The 20,912-nt window shown below is 52.8% G+C and overlaps 7 protein-coding genes across 7 annotated transcripts; 5 read left to right on the top strand and 2 right to left on the bottom strand.

Moving 5' to 3' along the window:
- The first annotated feature begins 756 nt into the window (after positions 1–756).
- QC763_103770 (uncharacterized protein) lies at positions 757–4,788 on the top strand. Its single transcript, XM_062906946.1, has 4 exons — positions 757–1,597; positions 1,656–1,743; positions 1,809–3,851; positions 3,987–4,788. The coding sequence occupies exons 1-4, from the start codon at positions 1,466–1,468 to the stop codon at positions 4,127–4,129; spliced, it is 2,406 nt and encodes an 801-aa protein (XP_062769846.1). The 5' UTR covers positions 757–1,465; the 3' UTR covers positions 4,130–4,788.
- On the bottom strand, positions 4,751–5,650 carry QC763_103767 (uncharacterized protein). Its single transcript, XM_062906945.1, has 2 exons — positions 5,125–5,650; positions 4,751–5,064 (listed from the first exon to the last, which is right to left on the bottom strand). Exons 1-2 carry the CDS (start codon positions 5,128–5,130, stop codon positions 4,861–4,863), a joined length of 210 nt encoding a protein of 69 aa, XP_062769845.1. The 5' UTR covers positions 5,131–5,650; the 3' UTR covers positions 4,751–4,860.
- Positions 5,651–9,489: 3,839 nt separating this feature from the next.
- QC763_103760 (uncharacterized protein) lies at positions 9,490–10,458 on the top strand (the record flags this gene model as incomplete). The annotated part of the gene is made up of 1 exon (XM_062906944.1): positions 9,490–10,458. The coding sequence occupies one exon, from the start codon at positions 9,490–9,492 to the stop codon at positions 10,456–10,458; it is 969 nt and encodes a 322-aa protein (XP_062769844.1).
- A 2,604-nt stretch (positions 10,459–13,062) lies between these two features.
- QC763_103753 (uncharacterized protein) lies at positions 13,063–13,347 on the top strand (the record flags this gene model as incomplete). The annotated part of the gene is made up of 2 exons (XM_062906943.1): positions 13,063–13,110; positions 13,171–13,347. 2 exons carry the CDS (start codon positions 13,063–13,065, stop codon positions 13,345–13,347), a joined length of 225 nt encoding a protein of 74 aa, XP_062769843.1.
- An 816-nt stretch (positions 13,348–14,163) lies between these two features.
- On the top strand, positions 14,164–16,435 carry QC763_103750 (uncharacterized protein; the record flags this gene model as incomplete). Its single annotated transcript, XM_062906942.1, has 2 exons — positions 14,164–14,640; positions 14,699–16,435. The coding sequence occupies 2 exons, from the start codon at positions 14,164–14,166 to the stop codon at positions 16,433–16,435; spliced, it is 2,214 nt and encodes a 737-aa protein (XP_062769842.1).
- Positions 16,436–16,744: 309 nt separating this feature from the next.
- On the bottom strand, positions 16,745–18,284 carry TIM11 (F1F0 ATP synthase subunit e, mitochondrial). The gene is made up of 4 exons (XM_062906941.1): positions 18,026–18,284; positions 17,625–17,814; positions 16,880–17,568; positions 16,745–16,814 (listed from the first exon to the last, which is right to left on the bottom strand). Exons 1-3 carry the CDS (start codon positions 18,044–18,046, stop codon positions 17,507–17,509), a joined length of 273 nt encoding a protein of 90 aa, XP_062769841.1. The 5' UTR covers positions 18,047–18,284; the 3' UTR covers positions 16,745–16,814; positions 16,880–17,506.
- A 133-nt stretch (positions 18,285–18,417) lies between these two features.
- QC763_103730 (uncharacterized protein) lies at positions 18,418–20,805 on the top strand (the record flags this gene model as incomplete). The annotated part of the gene is made up of 2 exons (XM_062906940.1): positions 18,418–18,787; positions 18,841–20,805. The coding sequence occupies exons 1-2, from the start codon at positions 18,671–18,673 to the stop codon at positions 20,803–20,805; spliced, it is 2,082 nt and encodes a 693-aa protein (XP_062769840.1). The 5' UTR covers positions 18,418–18,670.
- Between the last annotated feature and the right edge of the window lie 107 nt (positions 20,806–20,912).

Raw genomic sequence — 20,912 nt, 5'->3', positions numbered from 1 at the left:
GGGAGAATGTGTAAGGTGTGCACACTACACATTGCACGTGTGAGGTGGTTATTGGATTTGATGAGGGATGCAGTGGCCCGGTGGTGGGTCCTCCGTGTCTCTTGTGTCCGTTTCCCCCGGCTTGGGTCATCTTCCGGCTCCGACCGGGGCCGTGCCGAGACCGGGTATGGGCGGTTACCAGTCGACATCATCGGCATGTGGGTGCCCTGCAGCAAAAGCAGAGGTCAGTTACACCAAGATACAGCAGCACGTGCGGTTTCTGGCATGGTTTCTCGGAGATATTGGATATGACATCAAATAGAGGAAAGAGCTATATATCAGATGAATCTGGGATAACACCGAGAGCTGTGCGGGGTTTATTTAATTGTTGGGGCGGACGGATGGTTGCTTGTCTTTCCAGTCTTTCAACTGCCAAACAGTGTTGGCCTCATGTTTTGAATGTAATTCCGTCCCAAATTGTGTGTTTTGACCTCGTTCGCCCGAGTTGGTGTTGTCGCGCGCCCGATGGCCATGGTCACTAGATAGGGTCTGATGTTGTAATCAGATGAACGGTTCTGAGTGGCAGGCCTCCGCCCGCTTTTTCACAACGTCAACACCAGCCTCTTATTCTTCTAGATCCATGATTCTAACGGCTACGCAGCGGAGCCACGAGATCATCTGTCCCAGCCACGCGGAGGTGGATCTCAGGGTAGATCGTACGTGCAGTTGAGATTCATGATACTAAGTTCCTTATCCAGGGTCTTGGGCAGAGGACCCCAAGTATGCCTGTACAAAAGAAGCTACGAGAAGCTACGAGAAGCTACAAGCAGGCGCTGGATTTCTTGTGTACACCGGAAGCACGTGTCAGCAGTTGAAGCGTCAGCGGTGGTGTTGCCAACCTGGAACCCAACCTGCCAACCCTCACTGCCCCTCCACCAGTCCAGCCCCTCAGCAAAAAGCCTTGGTGAACCCCTGTCACTGGTTGCGTCAACCATATGTTGGCCCGCAGAGTTGGTTTCGCAACTTGGTACAGCGCCGCGCACAGCTGCCGCAGATATTCTTGCAAACACTTTGCTGAAGAAGAATCTTGTTGACTCAAGCCTGCCTAAGAAGCATCTCGAATGCGACTCTGAGCTATTCGCTTCATACCCGACTACAACTCAGCACCTTGGAAGCCCGGCGACTTTCCTGTCTGCCCGCCTACTTTTCAGATAGGGTACCTTACCTTCGTTACTTTTAGATCCAAGAACTTGGTTAATTATCTCATGTCCGGATCCCTCTGCTGTGAACCCCTCCTGCTGCAAACCACCTATTTTTTGCCCCTCCCGATCGTGTCACGACAGCAACCTCCAACGCCGATTATCGCCCACCGCCCACGAGGTCGAACTCAGAGTCGGGGCTGATATGATGTGCACTGGTGTATTTCATAACCACCCCACGCCGACGCCAACATCGCAAGAAGCTGGTCTGAGGGACAACTGAAGCAATGGCGAATCCAACCGCAACAGACACCGAGGACGGCAACGCCTACTATGGCTACCTCTTCACCACAGCGAAGCCGATTCCCACTCCGACCCCTATTCTCGATGCGTTTTTGAGGGCGCTCTCACTACATATCGTATGTTGCCCAGAGATGGAGAAATGGAGCCTTTACTAACAATGGTCTGCGCGTTTAGATCAAGGAGATCGGTGACAAGAATGATAGGTACTTGACGCCAAAGAAGCTAGCAGCCTTCTACAAGGCTGCCGGTTACAATTTTGACTGTGAGTGGGACGGCGGCATCTTACCTTACTCAAACAATGCGCAAAGCTAACAACGGCCATGGTAGTCCTCTTTGTCGATATGGACAACCCCTTCATATCCGATGTTTTCCAGGGTCTCGGCTGTCAACACTGGCTCTTGCCAACAGAAGACGACTACGCTCCCCCATCGATTCCAGCTTTGACAACCAAGGGCTTTGTGCGGTGGCAGGCAATCCAGACACTGCTTGAGCCACAGGAACAAGTCCCAGTCCTCCAATATGCGGCCAAGCACTGGGGCCTGAAGCACCCTGACACTGCCTTCCAGTTCCCTGCCGACTTGCCCAAGGAAGCGCTGCCCCAGGATACAGACATCGACACTGATCGGTGGTATCAGGAGTGCAAGGCTAAGCATATCCAGGAAGCAGCTGCAGAGGAGCCCAAGGAGAAGCCCAAGGAGAAGCCCAGGGAGAAGCCAAGAGAGGAGCCAAAGCCAACGTATGCAGAGCGCAGGATCCCCTCATACAATGTTCACCACGTCCCGCCGACACCACAGCCAGGGACACCTCGCGACTACTTTGGCTCTCGTCCAGTCAAGGTGACATATGTGAATGTAGCACCAGGGCCATCAAGATCACCAGAACGAGAGCGAGAGCGGGCCAGAGAACAGGCTGCCAGGGAGCGGGAGCACTACCTTCATCGCCAGTCTTCCTCCGATGAACCATCACGCCGAAGGAGCTTCTCCGATTATCCGCATTCACCTATGGAGGGCCGCCCATCAGTTAGGATACCTCACCTCGGCCCTGATCGCAGCCCGCAACCGCGTCGTCACAGCCAGCCCAGACAATACAGCACATCGGAGTCGGACGAACCCCCGATCAGTCCCCGAACACCAAGAAGGACTCAGCGCCCTTCCAACGAGCCCCCGATTCCCGGTGTTCGCCGCGTTTATACCGGCAGCTCCGAGGAGTTACCCCGTATCATCCGCACAAGCATGCCTCCACCTCCCATTCCAACATCGCACCCACATGCCCACCCCGGCGTAAGAACCCACTCACCACGACCATCGCCAGGTGACAGTGGTAGGACAACACCAAGAGGGGACGACGAGCACAGGCGGAAAAGCACTCTGTATGACCTCAAAGACAAGCTCACCAGCTTTATGACGGGCATGCCACCGGCCAGCGAGCGGCAACGAAGCCTGAGCGGGTCACGAGGAAGAAAGGAAGGCCCGGTACCAGTGGTGGTAACTGCCTCTAGGGGTAGCAGAGATGGGGATCTTCCCAGTTCGAGGCTGAACCGGTCGTGGTCTCACGACGAGACGGACTCTACTGATTCAGAGGACGAGCGCATCCGAAGAAGCAGGAAACAGTCAAGCCGGGAGCGCGAGAGGGAGCGCCAAAGAGCTGCCGAAGCTGCCTTTGACAGAGAACGGGAGCGAGAACGGGAAAGAGACAGAGAGCGAGACAGAGAGAGGGATAGAGCACGTGAGCGGGAGAGGGACAGGGAGCGAGACAAGCGTCCAACACGAGAGTCAGACCGCGAAAGAGAGGCAAGACGACACAGCGACCGTGAACGAGACAGCGACGAGAGGAGACACAGCGACCGAGCCAGCGACCGCGGAAGAGACCGCGGTCCCCCAGCCCCAGCCGCAGCAGCCGCTTCCCTCCACCGCAACGGCGGCCACCGCGTTATCGAGGTCGAATCCGACGACGACATTTCTTCTGTCCGGGGCTACACCCGCAACAACGGCGGCCCTTACCTCTCCCGTCCGGACAACCACCGCCGCACAAGCAGCCACGCCGACATCGACCGCCGTCGGGACCTCGACCGCGAAGTCCGCGACCGTGACCACCTCCGAGATCGGGAGAGGGACCAACGACTTAGCGACCGGGAACGAGATCGTCGAGAACGAGAGCGAGAAAGAGAACGAGACCGCTACCATGACGATCGGGAGCGCTGGCGAAGGGACGAGCGGTTGTCTTCCCCGCGGGCCACACCCCGTGAACCCCCACGGATGGAACGCTCCCCTCGTCGGTCCCGCGATCGTGACAGAGACCGTGAGAGAGAAAGACCGCACCCCAACGAGGGCAGAGAGCGAATGCCTAGTCCTGCCGGGGCGGGAGTAACTGGTACGAATAACCCTGACTACCACAGCCTAGACCCCAACTCCTCCTCCTCCTGGTTCCTCCCCTTGATGCTGCTCCTCAACATGATCCCCCGGCATACTCTCATGGAATAAGATAAAACTGACTAGAAATGTGAAGGAGTCTCAGGCAGGAAATACCCCGACATCAGCTCTGTAGCTTCATCGTCTGGGCCGTGGCCGCCGTCAACGCCAAAGATGTCGGCTGCGGGGTCGGCCGAACCGGTGGCATCTGGGGGGAGGGGCGGGCCGGTGGCGGACTAGGTGTCTTGTTTGCCGGTTGAGGCTCTTTTTCCGGTTGCTGCTGCGGTGGTGGGGAGGTGTTATGGGGGTGGGTTTTGCGAGCGTTGCGGGGGGGATAGGACTAAAATTGTTGTTGAGAAGAACGAGGGAATCCAGGAGGAAGAGTTGGAGGTGCTGGTGGAAAAGCTGGGGGAGATGGTGGAGTGGGTTAGGGAGAGGAGGGGGAGGTGGGAAGTTGATAGGTGGAAGAGGGAGTATTTAGAGAGGGTGAAGAGGAGGGAGAAGGAGAGGGAGAGGGAGAGGAGGTGGAAGGGGAGGTGGTATCCAGAGGGAGAAGGGAGGGGGATATTGGGGAGTGCGAGGGAGTTGTTGGGGCAGATTTCATGAGGCATACGATGGATGAGGATTTGGGTATATGGGTGGGCTAGCATGGTCAGTTTTTGGATGACAGGACAACACTGGGATTTTGGCGGACGAGGTGGCATCATCATATCCTACTTTCTTTTGTTACTATTGGGTTTTCATCACTGGCGTATATATACACTGGGACATTTGGTAGTCCTGAACTGGAGGCATATCATTTTTCAGATTATTCTTTTCTCAAACATCTTCGTTCTCATCACTACTCTGCAGAAAAGGAGGTTGACAAGCGCATGGACAATTCAAATTTTGAGTTTTTTATCAATACTTCCTCCCTTGAGATATATGTACAAGCTCCGTCATATTCCAGATTTCTATAGTGTCTGGGGACCTCAGACACAAATACACTGCCCACAGGTATCCATGGCATCACTCCGGAACTCTCCCGCTGCAGTGCAGCCGCTGTGGATGCTGCTCGCGCTGCAGAAGGCCTGGACCCGGCTGGGGCAGACGAACCTTGGGGTGCCGAGGGAGATGTCGATTAAGGGATAGGCGACGGCGGTGGTGATTGCTGCTAGGGTGAGGAGGAGGGTGAACTGAATTGTTGTTATCAGTCTTGCTTTCATGGTTTAAATGAGAACGAGGGGAAGGAGTACCTTCATTGTGCCGGGTGTTGACGTATTGGCTCAAGATATGATGTTTATATCTCTGGTTGTATTGGCTCGTGATAAGCAGGGAAAAGATCTGGCTTGACAAAAGTTGTTGATAGTAGAGATGAAGAAGACCTTTTCAATTATGATCTATCTTCATATATGACTAGAAAGCAACCCTTGTTACACCGCTTGACATATTTTATTTCGCCGGAACGGCTATAATGTCTCTCTTCAGCTGGTCAACCCACCACCGATGATGATCCATTCCTCAACGGCTTTGAACTAGCACCAAGTACTATAGGCATGGCGTTGAGTCAGTCAGCTGGTGAAGATTACCCGAATTATCAGCCATTTTCTTTTTTGAAGACTTTTTTGGGAACAAAACTGTTGATCAGCGCTCTAATTACCGAGATGTGAATCAAGAGTCTGCAGCCGCTGTGAGGCCCCTATCAACCAATGACATAGATATGCTGATGGTGTCTAGATATTTACTGACTTGAGTTCCAAGTTCAAAGGTATTGATGGTTTCTGTCAGTCTCAAGATGTTGGCAACCCAACTGTGACGATGTGTACGAAGAGACATGTGTCCAAATAAGACAAAGCCGCCCGCTCCCCACCCAAAATAAAAATAAAAATAAAAAGTCAGTCTCACCCATAGACTCGTACTTGCTCCAACCAACATAGTGTTAGCTAAGATAGGGGGAAAAAAAGGAAAAAAGACTTCGAAACAGTTCTACAAAGGCTCAAAAGTTTAAAAGTGGATCTTGAAGAGTGGAGCAAAAACATACAACACCGAGGATTCCCCAGTGGTCACCCACCTGAGTACTAGTTCGGCCCTTCAGCTGTTTGACTCGGGCAGAGCGGACGGGATGCCGTATTTTCAACTGGGTATGGTCGTATGTAAAAATAAGGTTGGGTTTCGTGGTTATGAGGTGGTAATGATGATGATGATGATGGACATTTTGGTGGTGTGAAGTGAGAGGTGGATGGCAACCACCACTGGTAACATGTTGCAAACCGTTGATAAATTGCTCTATCCTGCTCGGCTATCGAATTGAATGATAGCAAAGGAATGTCAAGCCGTGTGTACGAGGTTGACGTAAAAAGAAGACTCATATCACAAGATATGCACCTGTGTAAATCGTTAGAACCAATCATTCCTCAACACCAAGAAATTCCATCACGGGTCAGTCTGTGCACCACCCCATCTCAGCACCCTTGCCACAAAATTATTGAGATACTAAAGTAGGCTAACATGCCTTGAATGATAGTCCATAGGCCTTCGAAGATAATCAATAGGTCTTCAAAGATAGTTAACAGGCTTTGAAAGATTATTTAAAGGCCTATTAAGTTACTTTTAAGGTGTAAAAGCAGTTCACAGGGTAGTATAGGTTAACTTACTTTTGTGTGTCAACTATTTTGTGGTGAGGGTGCCCAGGTAACAAAATTCACACGAGATCGCAACGTTGTGCAAATTCAGAAGAGGAGAGCTCGCCTCTTCCATGCGACCGCAAGATGCAACCACCATCACCAGTTCCTCAAAAAGAGACTGAACGATTGCGTAATCCTCTGGGCTCTGTGCAAACATCTTGGGCCTTGATAACCGGCCAATGTTTTTGTTTTCGTGCCAGGGAAGCTGACAGAGCTGCCGAACCCTTCGGTTGGATCATGAATGGTCATGATGGTGAGCGGCGAGTAACACCCCAGGGTGGTGGCCCCGCGGGGCCGCATCAACTGGCCGGGAGAACCATCCCCTCTCATCTTACTGATACTCGCTCACGCCTCACCACCAACCACCCGTCTGAGGAGAGAAAAGCGCTCTGGCGGTATTGTTCCAGATCTCCCTTTTCCTGGCTCCGGAGACAGCGGGATGAAATTACAGGGTGTCAAGAGACCACATCACAAGGGCTGCTTTTGTCGCCAGTGGCATATGTAATATATATCGGCCGCGGGTCGGGAATGCCCAGGACCGGTCACTACATCGGCATCAAACTGCCCGACCGGGCCCCGCTCCGGTCTCGCTAACAACTCTCGAGCAGCGCACGGCGACATGCGCCCCGTTAGGATTAAGGCCGGTGAGAATGGTTTACACAACACACAAGACAAGAAACATTGCCCCAGGTGCAGGGCGGAGATGCGGTTTGTGCCAACAAACGTGCAGATGGAATGCGGCACCACACATGTGTTTCTCGGGCACAGCTACCGATCCTGAAGGATAAGGAGGGTAGTAGGGAAGAACATCCAGGCGTGGGGAAAGCTTCCTGACCCGAAGGTTGCGTCATCCCATTCGCCGATAGTCAAAGGGCTCGGTTGCCGTTGGAGGGCGGTCGCCGTGACCGAGACCCGGCCGGTGGATGACTTAGACAGGCTCCGTGGCGGCCTTGATTGGATAGGCGGTTGGGTAGACGCCATGTTCACCGCCAGCCGAGCCCATATTACCTGACCACTGTCGACCTTCCAGGCATGTTGTCGGGCAGCTGCAGATATATCAATCAATAGTAGCTGGAGAAAGAAGGAACAGAGCAGATATCTGGCCAAAACGACGACGACCACCACCACCACCACCTACCCACATGCCATCCCGCCCAGTCAGCCCTGTCTTGTCGTTACGTGTGAAAACTGAGAGTCGGTTCCGGTCGATGGGGACATGCTAGATTAGCGGGTGTTTTGTGCGAGCGTGGCGCCAAACAAAACAAACAAGTCGGGATTTGGCTGCTCAAGTGACTTGAAAAGAAGAGAAAAAATAGATTTTCAGAGTCGGTGTCCCTTGATGAACTACGACGTCATCCTCAGATCTCTCCACTTTGGAAGCCCAGGGCTCTGCGGGTCTCCTTGGCTGGGATCTGGCGGTCAGTGAGAGCGGGGGGCCGAGGAGGGGGTTGTCTTTTGAGGATCATGAGATGCTTTGTTGGATTTGATGGCTGGGTGGGAATGGGGAAGTTAGCAGAATTCCTCCGGGCGAGGCCCGTTGAGGAGGCCGACATTTTATCGCACTGCAGTGCAGAGTCGGACTGGGTGATTCCGCAGTCGCTGCTGATGTTCGCAGCTGAGGTCAGACACCTGGGCGTGGGCGTCGGCGAAAGCGGCCGGGGGAATAAACACAACGTGCCTGTCTGGGTCTGCGGTTGAAGATCAAACCAATGCCACGATGATCACCACAATTCCACGATTCCATGAGAAGGAGGTGGGCATTGGGTTCAAGCTGAGCTCAGCCCAGCGAGCCAGCGAGTCATCCAGATGCATGGAGAGTCCAACGGTGCGCTATGGCCCATTCAGGCGAATCTACTTTGGACAGCAAGTTTAGTTGGTGAGCTGTCCATGGTGCTCCCCACACAGGGAGATGCGCTGTTGGAAAAGGTCCGGAAGCAGAAAAATGGAATTCCAAAGCGGGCGAGGGAAACAACGAGGCGACGTTATTGGCAGATAGTGGGATGCAGCTGAGGCGGCCAGCCCGATGGTTGCGTGCGTGCGTTGCTTGGTGTTTGGTCGGCGCAAACTGCTCGCCCCTGACAGGATATCGGAGTTGGATACGATGGCTGCCAGTCAGATGGCGGCAGAGGCACATGCAAGTGTGCCACCACACCTCTATGACTCTCCCTTTCCGGAGCACTCGTGGCACTCTCCTGTAAGTCCCAGCTGGCTGCTCCGTGGCTAGCAGTGGCTATCAGTGGCTGGCAGGCGTGTTCCTGACCCAAGGTCGCACCACGCACCACCACCTACCACCACCAACTTCCCGCCCACATGGAAACTGTTTGGGCCTCTCGACTTGCCTCCGCTGTGAGCTGTCTCTCTCTCTCCTTCTTCGGGCCGTGCTTTACAGCCACCTAGGCAGAGCTTCTTCCATTCTTCCCGTCCTCTCGTTTGCCGTCCACGTCAGGTTCTCACACCCAGACCTTCCGATACACCGAGAGCGATTCACGCTCTGCTGATTCGGGGCACCAAGTATTCTGACTTCTGAGTGCGACTGACCAAGACGCCCCCCCGACCCACCCGACAGCCTGTTCCCCCCGTCCAGCCGTTCCAGGGACCAAAGCCATCTGCATCCGCACCATCCGCACGCCCTCCTGCCGTGCTGTACTTAAGTGCCCCGGGATCCACACCGGTCCCGTGGACCCCAATTTCCTTCTTCCCTCTCTTCTTGCCCACCATACATCATCACCTGCCTGTTTCGGTGCCGATCTTTGTCAAACACCTGTGGCTTTATTTCACACGCTTTCCTCTTCAACAAGACACGACATCTTCAGCAAGACAGCTCAATTCCGTACAGCTCAGCATCATCACACTACGATAACAGCATATAAACACCATCGCTTCTGACATTTGACCTGCCTCGCGAGAGCCACGCAGTGCTGAGAGAAGCCGGTCAAGATGAAGGGCCGCCCAGTAGACCAACTCGTCTACGAGTACATGTTTCCGAAGCCGCGACAGACAGACCCTCAAAACTTCACTCAACTTCTCCAAAGATATCTCGTCCTTGAGGTTCGGCAAGAAGTCCACTCGTTCTACGGCCACTTGGACACACCCGAAGCTAAATACCCCGGTCTCGACTACACAAATCGCATCCACCGAATCCGCCTCAGTCGATGGCAGTGGCACCGGCGGTTATTCCGCGCCTTTGACGGCCTTCGCCTTACATACGCCGAAATCCAAGGCCTCACAAAGTGGGAGGGCACACGGTGGGCAAAGGAACGGTTTGAGCGGGAACAGGGAACTGCCATCCGGGACACGACCGCCGATGGATTCCCCGAATGGGTGGAGCCTCGGCACCGACAAGCCGGATATTACCGCCGCGCCTCCGAGGTGTCGGACGAGCCGGTAACCACGCCAGAGGATGGGATGATCGAGGAAGAAAGCGATGAGGAGTTGGAAAGTGTCGGAGTGGCGCTTAACGAAAGGCTACGCGAGCGAGTGGCTCTTCGCAACATATCCGGAGACAATTCGATGCCGCTGGACGAGGAATGGGAAAACTGGCTAAAAAATGCCATCGAGTCGGGAGAATTGCATGTTGCCGATCAAATTGCCCGTTTCCCTGGTCCCCACTCCCTTACCGCCGACGATGTGTTTCCGCCAAGGATGATGGCTGCTGCGAGAGCAGGCCATTGGGAGGGCATTCCCGATTTTGTTCACAACATCATTCGCCAGGCCATCGACGCGGAACAGAGACCACCCCAGGCACAGCTAGCAACAGCTCCTTCGCGACCATCTGTTAGGTACCACAACGCCAGAGTCGCCGTGTATGGTCCTGGGCCTCTCCACTCTCGGATCGACCCGTCTCGGTATCCCAACGCAGCTGCCAGAGCGACGAGAGCCGCCAGAACCGCCCAGCAAGGGGCTTGAAATGCCAGCACCACGCTGGTTTTACGAGAGTTACGTTGATTTCTTTTCAACTTGCACATTTGGCGGACCCGGGAATCACTTTGCGCGCAAATCCGACGTCTAGGGCCGAGAGGTTCTCGTATTCGCAGCCTTGCCTTTTCCCGCCCATGTTTGATATTACTTGAAAGGCGGGAGATATTTTGCACACGCCTGATTTTGCGACGGGGAGAAACGGCATACCGACCAAGACATTTTTATGCCGTGCTTTCAAGCCCCGAAGCGGAATATTGCCGGTGATGAGAGAAAAGCCAAGCGGCAGCCAGCAGTTACCTATGGCTGATCCGAGGTAATGGGAGGGTGGTAGCGGGGAACATGCACAATGCGATTGTAGCATTTTGGGAGAGCCTTGAGTTGGAGAGCGTTGCGTTGGCAAGCAATGGCATTTGAGAAGACGCGATGAGTTCGAGGAGGGAAGAGAAGGGAAAACAAACATGGAGGAAGGAAAATAAATACCCAGTAGCAAAGCAGCCACAGCACAGCACCGAATATCAGAGTTTATGTTGACAAGAGCACAAGTTTTGTGTGTGTGTGTGTGTGTGTGTGTGTGTGTGTGTGTGTGTGTGTGTGTGTGTGTGGAAACATGGAATGTTCAACAAGAAGCAATAGATAGCGAATACCATATCGGAAAGTACAAATTTGAAGAAGAGACATGACCAGAGTTAGTTATTGGTTTTGGTTTATGGTTCTTGTGTTTCGTCTGATAGGTACCTATGTAAACAAGAAAATGAGGAGAGGTTGTCTGGTTGTCACCTACTTACTTAGCTTCATGCAACTCTCTTTCTAACGTGGAGTGGAATTTGGCAAGGTGAAGATGCTGCTTGACTGCTGCTAGGTTTCGCAAGAGTACTTTTGTTAAAATCGATCTGGGTCGAATTCATCCTCTAACATGTTAGATGGCATTCTTTTGGAGAGAACCTCTACGGAGCCCCCGATTTGTCTTACCAGCGCCGCCCATCCATGTCTATTTACTTACCCTGCCTATACAAGGCCGTTGAACTATCTTGCAAGGCCGTTGAACTATCTTGCAAGGCCGTTGAACTATTTTCCAAGGCCTTTTGATTATCTTTTCAGGTCTTTTAATTATCTTTTCAGGTCTTTTAATTATCTTTTAAGGTTTGTTAAATATCTTTAACGCTCAACAAGTAACCCTTCGAAATATTAGTTATATTCTTTATTGAGGGGGTTGGGGGGTGGCCGTCGGTTGGATAAATAGTGGGCTCCGTGGAGGTTCTCTCTTCTTCTGTGGCACGGTGTGGCTATCTGATGAGCTGGGTTGGTATCGAAGATGGTATTGTTTTATTATTACACACCTAGGTACGTATATGTGATTGAGAGAGTAAGTGATGGGGTTCTGGGAGAGAAGGGGGTTGTTGTGGACTTTGGATGAAGAGGGTTGGGTTGGTTGGCTGGATATAGGTACAGAGGGAGGATTAAGCTGGGGGGAAGCTGGAAGGATGGTTGGGAGTGGTTTGGGGTTAGGTAGGTAGGTGACTGGGGAGAATGGGGAGAGGAAAAGGGGGAGGGGGTGGAGTGCAAAAGGGGCCATGTGAGAATGTAGTGGTCTGCTTTCTTCTTATAAGGACACAGGTAAGGTGGGAACTGATACAAAGATCTGTTTCAGTGATGATAGAAGAAGTAGAGGGGGGTCATATTCCGGGGACTGAAGGGTTGAAGTAGGATAGGATATCTGTTCTCTAATCCGCTTTTTCTCTTGATGGTGTGGGAGCTGATATTCTCGTCTTTTGATTTTCCCGTGTGTAACTCGGAGATGGAACTGCAGGAGTTGGAATGTAGACGGTTTATACCAGCTGCTGTTATTGGATATCTTACGAGAATGCAAATCATCCGACCCCGTCACGGCTTGTAACAAGCCTTTTAGTGAGAATAGGAGGTGTCTTTGCTTCAGACGGGATTCTGAGGACGTGGCGGACGCCCTGCTCGGACTTTGGTTTGGTGATAGTGCAGAGTAGTAGTGCCCATAATTGACCTTTTTTTCTTTTTCTTCTCTCACTGTGGGGGCCATTCGAACTTATATGACTTTTAGATTAGTCAACAGACTGCAGGGTACTTGTGAGGTGTCAGACGTCAACTGGTAGATAAACTATCTGGTGTTACACGAGATGCATGGAGAATGAGCCATTACCTAGGTCTAAGCGCGACATTCCACCCCTGTGATCTCGGACAATTCGCTGTAGTTCAGGAAGCATATCAGGGAACTCGGAGTCGGAGTGACCTTGCTGATCTTCAGGTTGTTAAGATGCTGTGAAATACCTCCTGCCTTATGGAAAGTCCGGGGGTTCTGGTCCCCCGCCGGCCGGCGGTGGAAGATGACGAATTTGGGTTGTAGCACAAAGTGAAAAGAGAATAGCATGCAATCGAGATGCGGCACATGTAAGCGCGATGTTACACGTTGGTGGTTGTCTTGAGAGGCACAACCACGCCAAACCTGAGATGTGCGAAAGGACGATGATAACGAAATATACAAAAACGACTTTCCCTGTTGCACAAGAAGCCGAGGCGGTGAGAAATTGGCACTGCAACTGAAGCAGTGAGCAAGGCATCAACATGGCAGCCAAAGGGCGTGGATATTTTGCGGGGAGGGTCGGATTCGAGGTCAATAATTCATACACTCTCGGAATCAAGAGCACATATCCGATACTAATTGAATACTAGTACAAGGCTGCTTTTCTGTCAGCAGCTTGTCACTGCCGCGGAATCCAGCAACATTGTCTTGATGAACTGCCCCATGGTAGGAGTGGACTTGAGATGCTTTTGACTGAGAATCCTAAGCCTTATGATACTGAAGTTTGCCTTGCAGTGGATATAATATTCAGTTCGGCTTGTTTGTAGGTACGTTTAGGTGTTTGTTGTGTAAGCCACAGAATAAGGTTGGTCACAGAGCGGTCGTTGGCAGGGGGGATCCATCCTTCGGCAGGTCCAACAACAACCTCAACGTTCAAACACGGAGACATATTGGACCAAAGCGAAACACCGCTGCTCGGTTTTTTCCTTGATGAACCTGTCAAAACTTTACACTAAAGTCACTCGAGGGGCGACATGTGGTTACACGGCAGGAGCCAGGCACCCAAGGAGACGGTTCCTTCCCACCACCATCGGTTCATTGGTGACACCCGCGCGGCTTTTTTTCTTGCTGCTTCTCACCGTATGAGACCATTCTTTTCTTCGGATTGGACGAGATGATCTCAACAACCTCTCGAATCTTCCAAGTGCGAGCTCATTCCGAGCCCCGGACCCGAACCGTGATCCTGGGCCTGCCCACCTGTGCAACAGAACCTTCCAAACCGGGTATTACAGGAAATATCTCGACGTCAGGGTATCATTAGCCCTATCACCGCTTCAGTTATGAGCGTCGAGATATCCAGCAATACAAGGAAAAAATGGCTTGGCCATGTGCCTTTCGGCATAACCTAACAAGGCCTGGCGCATGGCGATGGCACCCGTTTCGAGCCCCCCCTGGCGTCTGAGCCGCCAGTTCAAGTACCACAAGGAGGAACATGAATGGGAAACATATCGTCACTCCTGCTTCACATTCTACTGTTGCCTGATCGGTTTTTGAAGATTTGTTTTGCTTGTCCTCAGGCTGGCGAAGCCACCTCACCCGCCACACCCTAGGTTGCCGAGACCCATATCAGCAGGACGGTTGTGATGGCACCCCTTTTGGAATCAAGGGGTTTACTTGCCCAAGGTTGGAAATGCCACATTGTGTGTGCTTCACCATCATCAAGACACACCAAGAAGAAACCACCGATTATGGAATCAGAGCAGCCAGCAGGTTACTTCTCGACCTTTTCTATCCTCGATCCAAACCGGCCCAATCCAGAAGGCACAGGGAAACCCCAAAAACGAAACAGACGAGTCTACGTTTGCATACCATGTCATCGACGGAAGCTCAGATGCGACAAAGGGCAGCCTTGCTCCCGTTGTATCCAGGCCGACGCTGCCGATGAATGTGTATACCAGAAATTCCCCTTCAGTTCGAAGCATGAGTCTGGAAGTGGCGAGCCAGGAGAGACACCGCAAAGTCCAGCACGAGATAGCCCCCAAATAACACCGGGCCCGAGTGGTAGTGAAGCAAGACCCAGACTTCACGGTGTCACACACTGGAGCACCGTTGCTTCCGAGGTACAGACGAACCAGATTCCGCTGAAGCATGCATGTTTGCTAACAGGAAACATTTTAGTTTCGGGAAGGCTGGCCATACATAGCGGGCCTTGATCCCGAATGGGGGCCGAGATACAGACACCTACAGAGCTTAAAGTATTTGGTCGCCGCGCTTCCGGTTCACCACTTTCCGTTTGGCGAAATATGCCACTGTTCAGAAAGCCGAGAAAATGCGCTTCAAAGTTTACCACCAAGACCTGTTGTCGACACATTGGTACGGTGTTATTTCGAGGTTATCCACCCGATATACCGGCTTTTGCACCCTGCCGAGTACGAGTTTGAGCTCCAGGCCTTTTGGATGAACGTCAACCATTTCTCCGAGGAATGGCTTGCTCAGTTCTTTATGATACTGGCGTTGGGATGCCAAGCAGCCCCCGCACAAGTATTTACCAGTACGGGAAGACGGCCGAGTTCTTGGACGGACCAGTTCCTGAACAGTTCTCAGTACTTTCTTTGCCGGTCACCGTTTGTCTCGACACCTACTCTTACTTCGGCTCGAACACTTTGCCTTGGGGTTATCGCGAGAATAATGGACATTGTAAAGGGTGGCGAGACGTCGCAGCTGGCCAGCCTCATGGGATACCTCGGTCGAATGGCGGTCTCCCTGCATCTCAACCGAACATCTGCTTTGTTCCCAGAACTCTTGCCATACGAAGTCGAGATCCGCCGCAGACTGTGGCTTACTATTCAGCTTCTGGAGCTGCAGGTAGCCATGAGGACAGGAACATCATGTACACATCAAGACTACGACGCCGAGCCACCGTCAAACATTAACGACACCAGCATCTACCACACCGGACAAGGCTGGGTCCTGGAGCAAGGTGCCGCCAAATCAGACCTTGCTTTGACCGATGGCACCTTCCAGACAAGGCTATCCGACCTCATTCCGATACTCTCGGAAATCACCACCGTCGTGAACCAAACCACGGCTCAGACGACCCTCAAATATGACAAAATCCAATCCTGGGACGAGCAACTCCGCCGCAAAGTTCGAGAAGCGACATCCGTGTTGCTTATGGCAGCTCAATCGCAAGCAAACTACTCCTTCAGACCTCGGATACAACTTGAATTCCTCAGAGTCCTCGTCAACCGCTCCCTGCTAGCCCTCCACCATCACTATATTTCTGCACCGAGGTTCCGACAATTCCCGGCCTCTTCCCAAGCAGTGATCAACTCGTCTCTCGAGATTCTGAGCGTCCACCAGTCGTGGTATCAATCAAATCATGGCCTCGACTACCCCAGCAGTAGCATAGCTCTACCAGAGGGGACCGCCCACCGCTCAACAGCCACGCTGCTGGATATATGCCGTGACAGCTTTGGCGCTGCAATGTTGTATCTTGTTACGTCCTGTCGAAGACTATCGCTGAATGTGATTCAGTTACCACCCACGGATGGGAGGCAACAACACGCAACAAGCCAAGCGGAGATTGTCAGGTTGGTGCAGACGCAGCTGGAAGACTTTAGGGAGAGGGCGTGTTGTTCCCCTAGTCATTATGATGAGTATATTAGTTTGGCGGTCGCGGAGGGGTGTTTACGGGGTTTGATGGGTGGGAGTAGTGGTGGGGGGTTGACGGCGGGTTTGATGGAGGTTGCTGATCGGATTGAGAGGACTGTCCTTGAGGGGAAATTGTGGACTGGTGGTGGTGGTGGTGGGGAGGAGGGTGCGGGTGGTGGTGGTGTGGAAGGGAGCACGGGGTTTACGCCTGTTACACCGGGGGGGTTTGAAGGGGCGGGAGGGTTTATTTTTCCTCATTAGGGGGGGTAGCATACGGGTTAGAGGAGGCGTTTGGTAGAGGGGGAGTAACTGGAGTTGAACACTATGACGCATGTTAGGATACCTTACTCAAATGATGATTTAAGTGCGATGGTATGGCGGTTTTAGGAGGGCGTTTTACAAGGGGCTTTTTGTGGAGTATTCAAACCCTGACTTGTCATGATGATTGCTGTCACTGTACAAGTAGTGATTGCTTTGACGGAGACAAATGACTACGATGGTGAAGATGCCGTTATGATGGTGTGGTGAGCTTACGGCCTGAGTTTAATATGCTAAGTTTGGTGGAGGGGTTTGGCGTGGTAAACAAGCTTGGTCTGCTGAATATGGTGTGGAACAGTCCAATATGCAGAGTCTGGACATGCTGAATCTCATGAGCTTGTTGGTCCAGACTTACAAGTGCTAGGCTGGCCGCCCCAATTCACGTACCTATATTCGTGTCCCCTGCCCCCTTGAGTACACCCAAACGAGTTTCACCGAATATGACCCAAGTTACTTCTGTTCCAGTTCCTTTATTACCCCCGTCTCTTGTCTAGATCAGTTATAATGTACAAAACAATTGTGCACAGGAACCTTTTGTGAAAAAGAAAAAAATAAGTGCGTGTGTGTGTGTGTGTGTGTGTGATGATCGAAAAAAAAGCCTCTTTAATGCCGTGTGGGTAGTTGTGCGCTTTTGACCGCGACAGTAATAATACAACACCATTTTGCCTTTAAACCCCCCTGCCGTCCCTTCCTTTCGCGCCTTGCTCGCCCTGTCCGTTTTTCTGGGGTTTTGTTCCCTTTCCCCCAAAACCTCAACGATGTGACATTGGCCGGTTGTGTGAGGGTATTTCCGGCGCTGATGTCATTCGTCCCATCCATTTCGTTCGGTTTTCCGTCCCTTCCCTTGTCTTTCCTACCGTCCTCCCACATCCACAAAGGGCGAGTTCGAGTCGAGTCAAGAGGGGCTGGTTGTGCGCTGGTCGGAAAAGATTCGGTTCGCTCATTCCAAGTCTACCACCTCTATTATCCCCCTCCCTTTTCCACCACTATCCGTCAAGTTCGTCGACGGACAGTTTAGGCCTTGTCCAGCTGGGCGATGAAGCTCTCGAGGTCGAAGCTTGAGCTGTTGATGTCTTCTGTAGGTTCTGCGTCAGTTACCGAGTTTCATGTCTCTACCCTCAGATCAACATACGGCTGGCGGAAGAGGACGCGGAGACAGCGGGCTTGTGCTTGGCAGCGTAGGCCTTCTTGGCCTGGGCTATTAATTGCTGCTTGTGCTCATACTCGCGCTGGGCGGCAGCGGCGCGGTCGGAAGCATAGATCTGGCGCTGGTGGTAGAAGCCGTAGACGACACCGAGGCCGAGGGCGGAGTACCGGAGAACCTGGGTGTGCATGTTAGTTTGATTGTGGACAGACCATACTTTCACATGATGCGGGTTTTGCGCTATGTCTCGAGCTTTAGGTCTTGTGAAGCCGAATACCAAGTATGGGCCATGCCAATTACTTGTAGGAAGGTAGGTGGCCCTGTGTCTATAGCCTCCTCTTATGCAATGGGTGGAGGGAGCTAGATGGGGGGTAACAGTGTCCACTCACGTTGACTCCGGAAGAGGCCATTTTGAGGAATCTGGGGGCAATCGAATTGGCTGGGGTTCGAAATTCGATCTGGGCGGGAGGAAGCACTCGGTGTCGAGGAGAAAGGAATTGGCCGTGGCCGGAGCTTGTCGTCGATTTGCGCGGGTTGGGTGTGGTGAGGTTGGAACAAGTTTTGGGAAGCTCGGGAGTTTTCGCGGTTTTTTTGGTTAAGGCGAAGCGGCAGGTTGCTTGCTTGACGTGGAGCCCCACAAGTCCCTCCTACCCGCCTGGAAGAAGCTCTCACAGCGGGCGGTAGCAAATGCCATTTGCCAAGAGTTTGAGCAGATCAGGTGATTTAGCGCACCCCCGGGCGTAATTGTAGGCGGGCCCCTGGTCCATGCCTGGAGGGTCGCGGTGGGTGGGCGTTCGAACTGGGCAAAGGCGGGCGACGCGCAATGAAGGTTGAAAGAGCAGCTATCTACTGTGTACATACAACAAACGAAATAGGAGACAACACAGCAGCAACGGCGTGCTTTATTTACTTTCCGTTATATTCCTTCTCGATCCTCCTGACCACTGCGAGACGAACGATAGATAACTCGAATTGGCAGTTCAAGAAACTTGAACCTAGGCTTGGCCGTGGGATGCGGATAGAAATCAGCAATCATGCAACAACGAAGAGAGGAGATTCTCGCAAAGAAGGCCAAGCTGGCCGAGCTCAAGCGCCAGAGGGAGCTTCGGGCAAGCCAGTCAGCTGGTCGTGGCAGCATAACCCCCAGCGAGGTGCGTCCTGTCCTGCAGTTAGGGTCCAGAGTAGCTGGCTGACACCACTGTAGCTTGTTTCGCCCATGCCCGGTCGGCACACCTCGCGACATGATATCGAAAACCTGATTAACAGCCTGGTGGGCGATAGTCGGTCCGTGTCTGTCTCGACAGGAATGAACTCGCCCGCCCGCCGCGGGAGCAGACCGAACAGTGTTTTGAGCGGAGGCGAGCTCAGCAATGCGGCCACTTCCGAATTTCAGGTTCCTGCGAATGCCCAGGTTGTTCCTGCACCAACCCAGCCCCAGATTCTTTCGACCGTTTCGTTAAAAACAGTCTACGAGTGTCCTCCGTCGCCGGTGAAGGAGGTGTTCTCTTACAGCAAAGGTGTGCAAACGACAGAGGAATGGATACCACCAACCAGAGCACGAGCTGCTTCAGACTCGGACCTCGAAGATACAATGCCAGCTACGCCCAACAAGCGATTAAGCAGGAGGGAACGAGACCGAGAGGAGGAACTAAGAGAAAATATTCGGAAAGAAATCGAGGAGGAGTTGAAAGCGGCGAGAGAGCTTGTGACGGATGGGACGCTGAAAGCTTCAACCAAGGAGAACTTTCCTGTCCGGGCCTTGACGGCCGAGGAATTGAAGGCGGTTACACAGTCTGACGATTTCATGGACTTTGTCGAAAGATCAACCAAGGTTATCGAGAAAGCGCTAGACGAAGAGTACGATATCCTCACCGACTACACCCTTCAGGCTGCAAACCTCGACGATGACGATGAACAAAGCGGCAACACTGGAGGAAAAGGCCGGCGAAAGGTCAGAGAAATTGCCAAATTCTATGACGAACGCTGGTCCAAGAAACGCATGATCAGCTCCATCGACTTTTCTCCAAAATTCCCAGAACTCCTTTTGGCATCTTACACCAAGAACCCCACCGCCCCCCACGACCCGGATGGCATTGTGCAGGTCTGGAACATGCACCTTCATGACCGCCCTGAATTCGTCTTTCACGCTCAGTCTGACATTCTTACCGCCAAATTCTCGCCTTTCCACCCGAATCTGATCATCGGTGGTGCCTACAGCGGCCAGGTGCTTTTATGGGATACGCGCGCTAGATCAGCGCCTGTCCAGAAGACACCACTCACCGGCCTCGGCCACACCCACCCAGTGTATTCAGTCGACATTGTCGGCACCCAAAACGCAAACAACATCATCTCATGCTCTACTGACGGTGCCGTCTGCGGATGGAGTGTCGATATGCTCACGCAGCCACAGGAGGCAATGACACTGGTCACTCCCGCGCCCGCCAAGTACGAGGATCTCAGCCCGACCTGCCTTGCGTTCCCGCAAGCAGACCCGACGTTCTTTCTTGTGGGATCAGAAGAAGGGACGATTTATCCTTGCCATCGGTATGATCGCGCCGGGGCCAAGGCGGGTGTTGATGCGAGGGTTAGCTACAAGGGCCACGCGGCGCCGGTCATGTCGGTTGACTTTCACCCTTCCAAGGGCCCGGTGGATCTAGGCGATTTGGTCTTGTCTGCTAGTTTGGACTGGAGTGTCAAGCTCTGGAAGGTGAGGGCGCCAGCTGCCACCTCTGCGGTTGTGGCCGCTCTGGGATCTGCTGTGGGGACCGAGTCACAGGTTACGCCTCTGTTGGACTTTGTCAGGGAGGATGTGGTGTATGATGCGGCCTGGTCGCCGGTGAAGCCGGGGGTTTTCTCTCTTGTGGATGGTGCCGGGTGGTTGGAGCTGTGGGACATCACTGTTGAGACGGAGGAACCGGTGGCGAGGATCAGCCCGAGCGCGAGGAAGGACGGGAGGACGATGCTGAGCAAGAGTTTGAACAAGGTTGCTTGGGAGCCGTCGGAAGGCAGGAGGTTGGCGACTGGTGGGATTGATGGGCAGGTTACGGTGTTTGAGGTTGGGCCGGACCTGGGCGGGAAGGAGAATCTGAGGAATGAAGAGTGGACGAGTGTGAAGAAGTTGGTGAACAGGATCGAGGCGGTGGGAGTGAATGGGGTTACTACTGTTTGAGGTTAGTATCACTTATTAATGAGGAATGGGGTATGTGGTAGTATCTTATCTGTATGGGGTGAATGAGAGAATATGGGTTTGTGGTGAAGTATGGTTCTGTGATAAAG

Source organism: Podospora pseudopauciseta, chromosome 1 (genome assembly GCF_035222475.1).
Source record: "Podospora pseudopauciseta strain CBS 411.78 chromosome 1, whole genome shotgun sequence".
NCBI lineage: Eukaryota > Fungi > Ascomycota > Sordariomycetes > Sordariales > Podosporaceae > Podospora > Podospora pseudopauciseta.
This window is presented reverse-complemented; position numbering and strand designations above follow the sequence as displayed.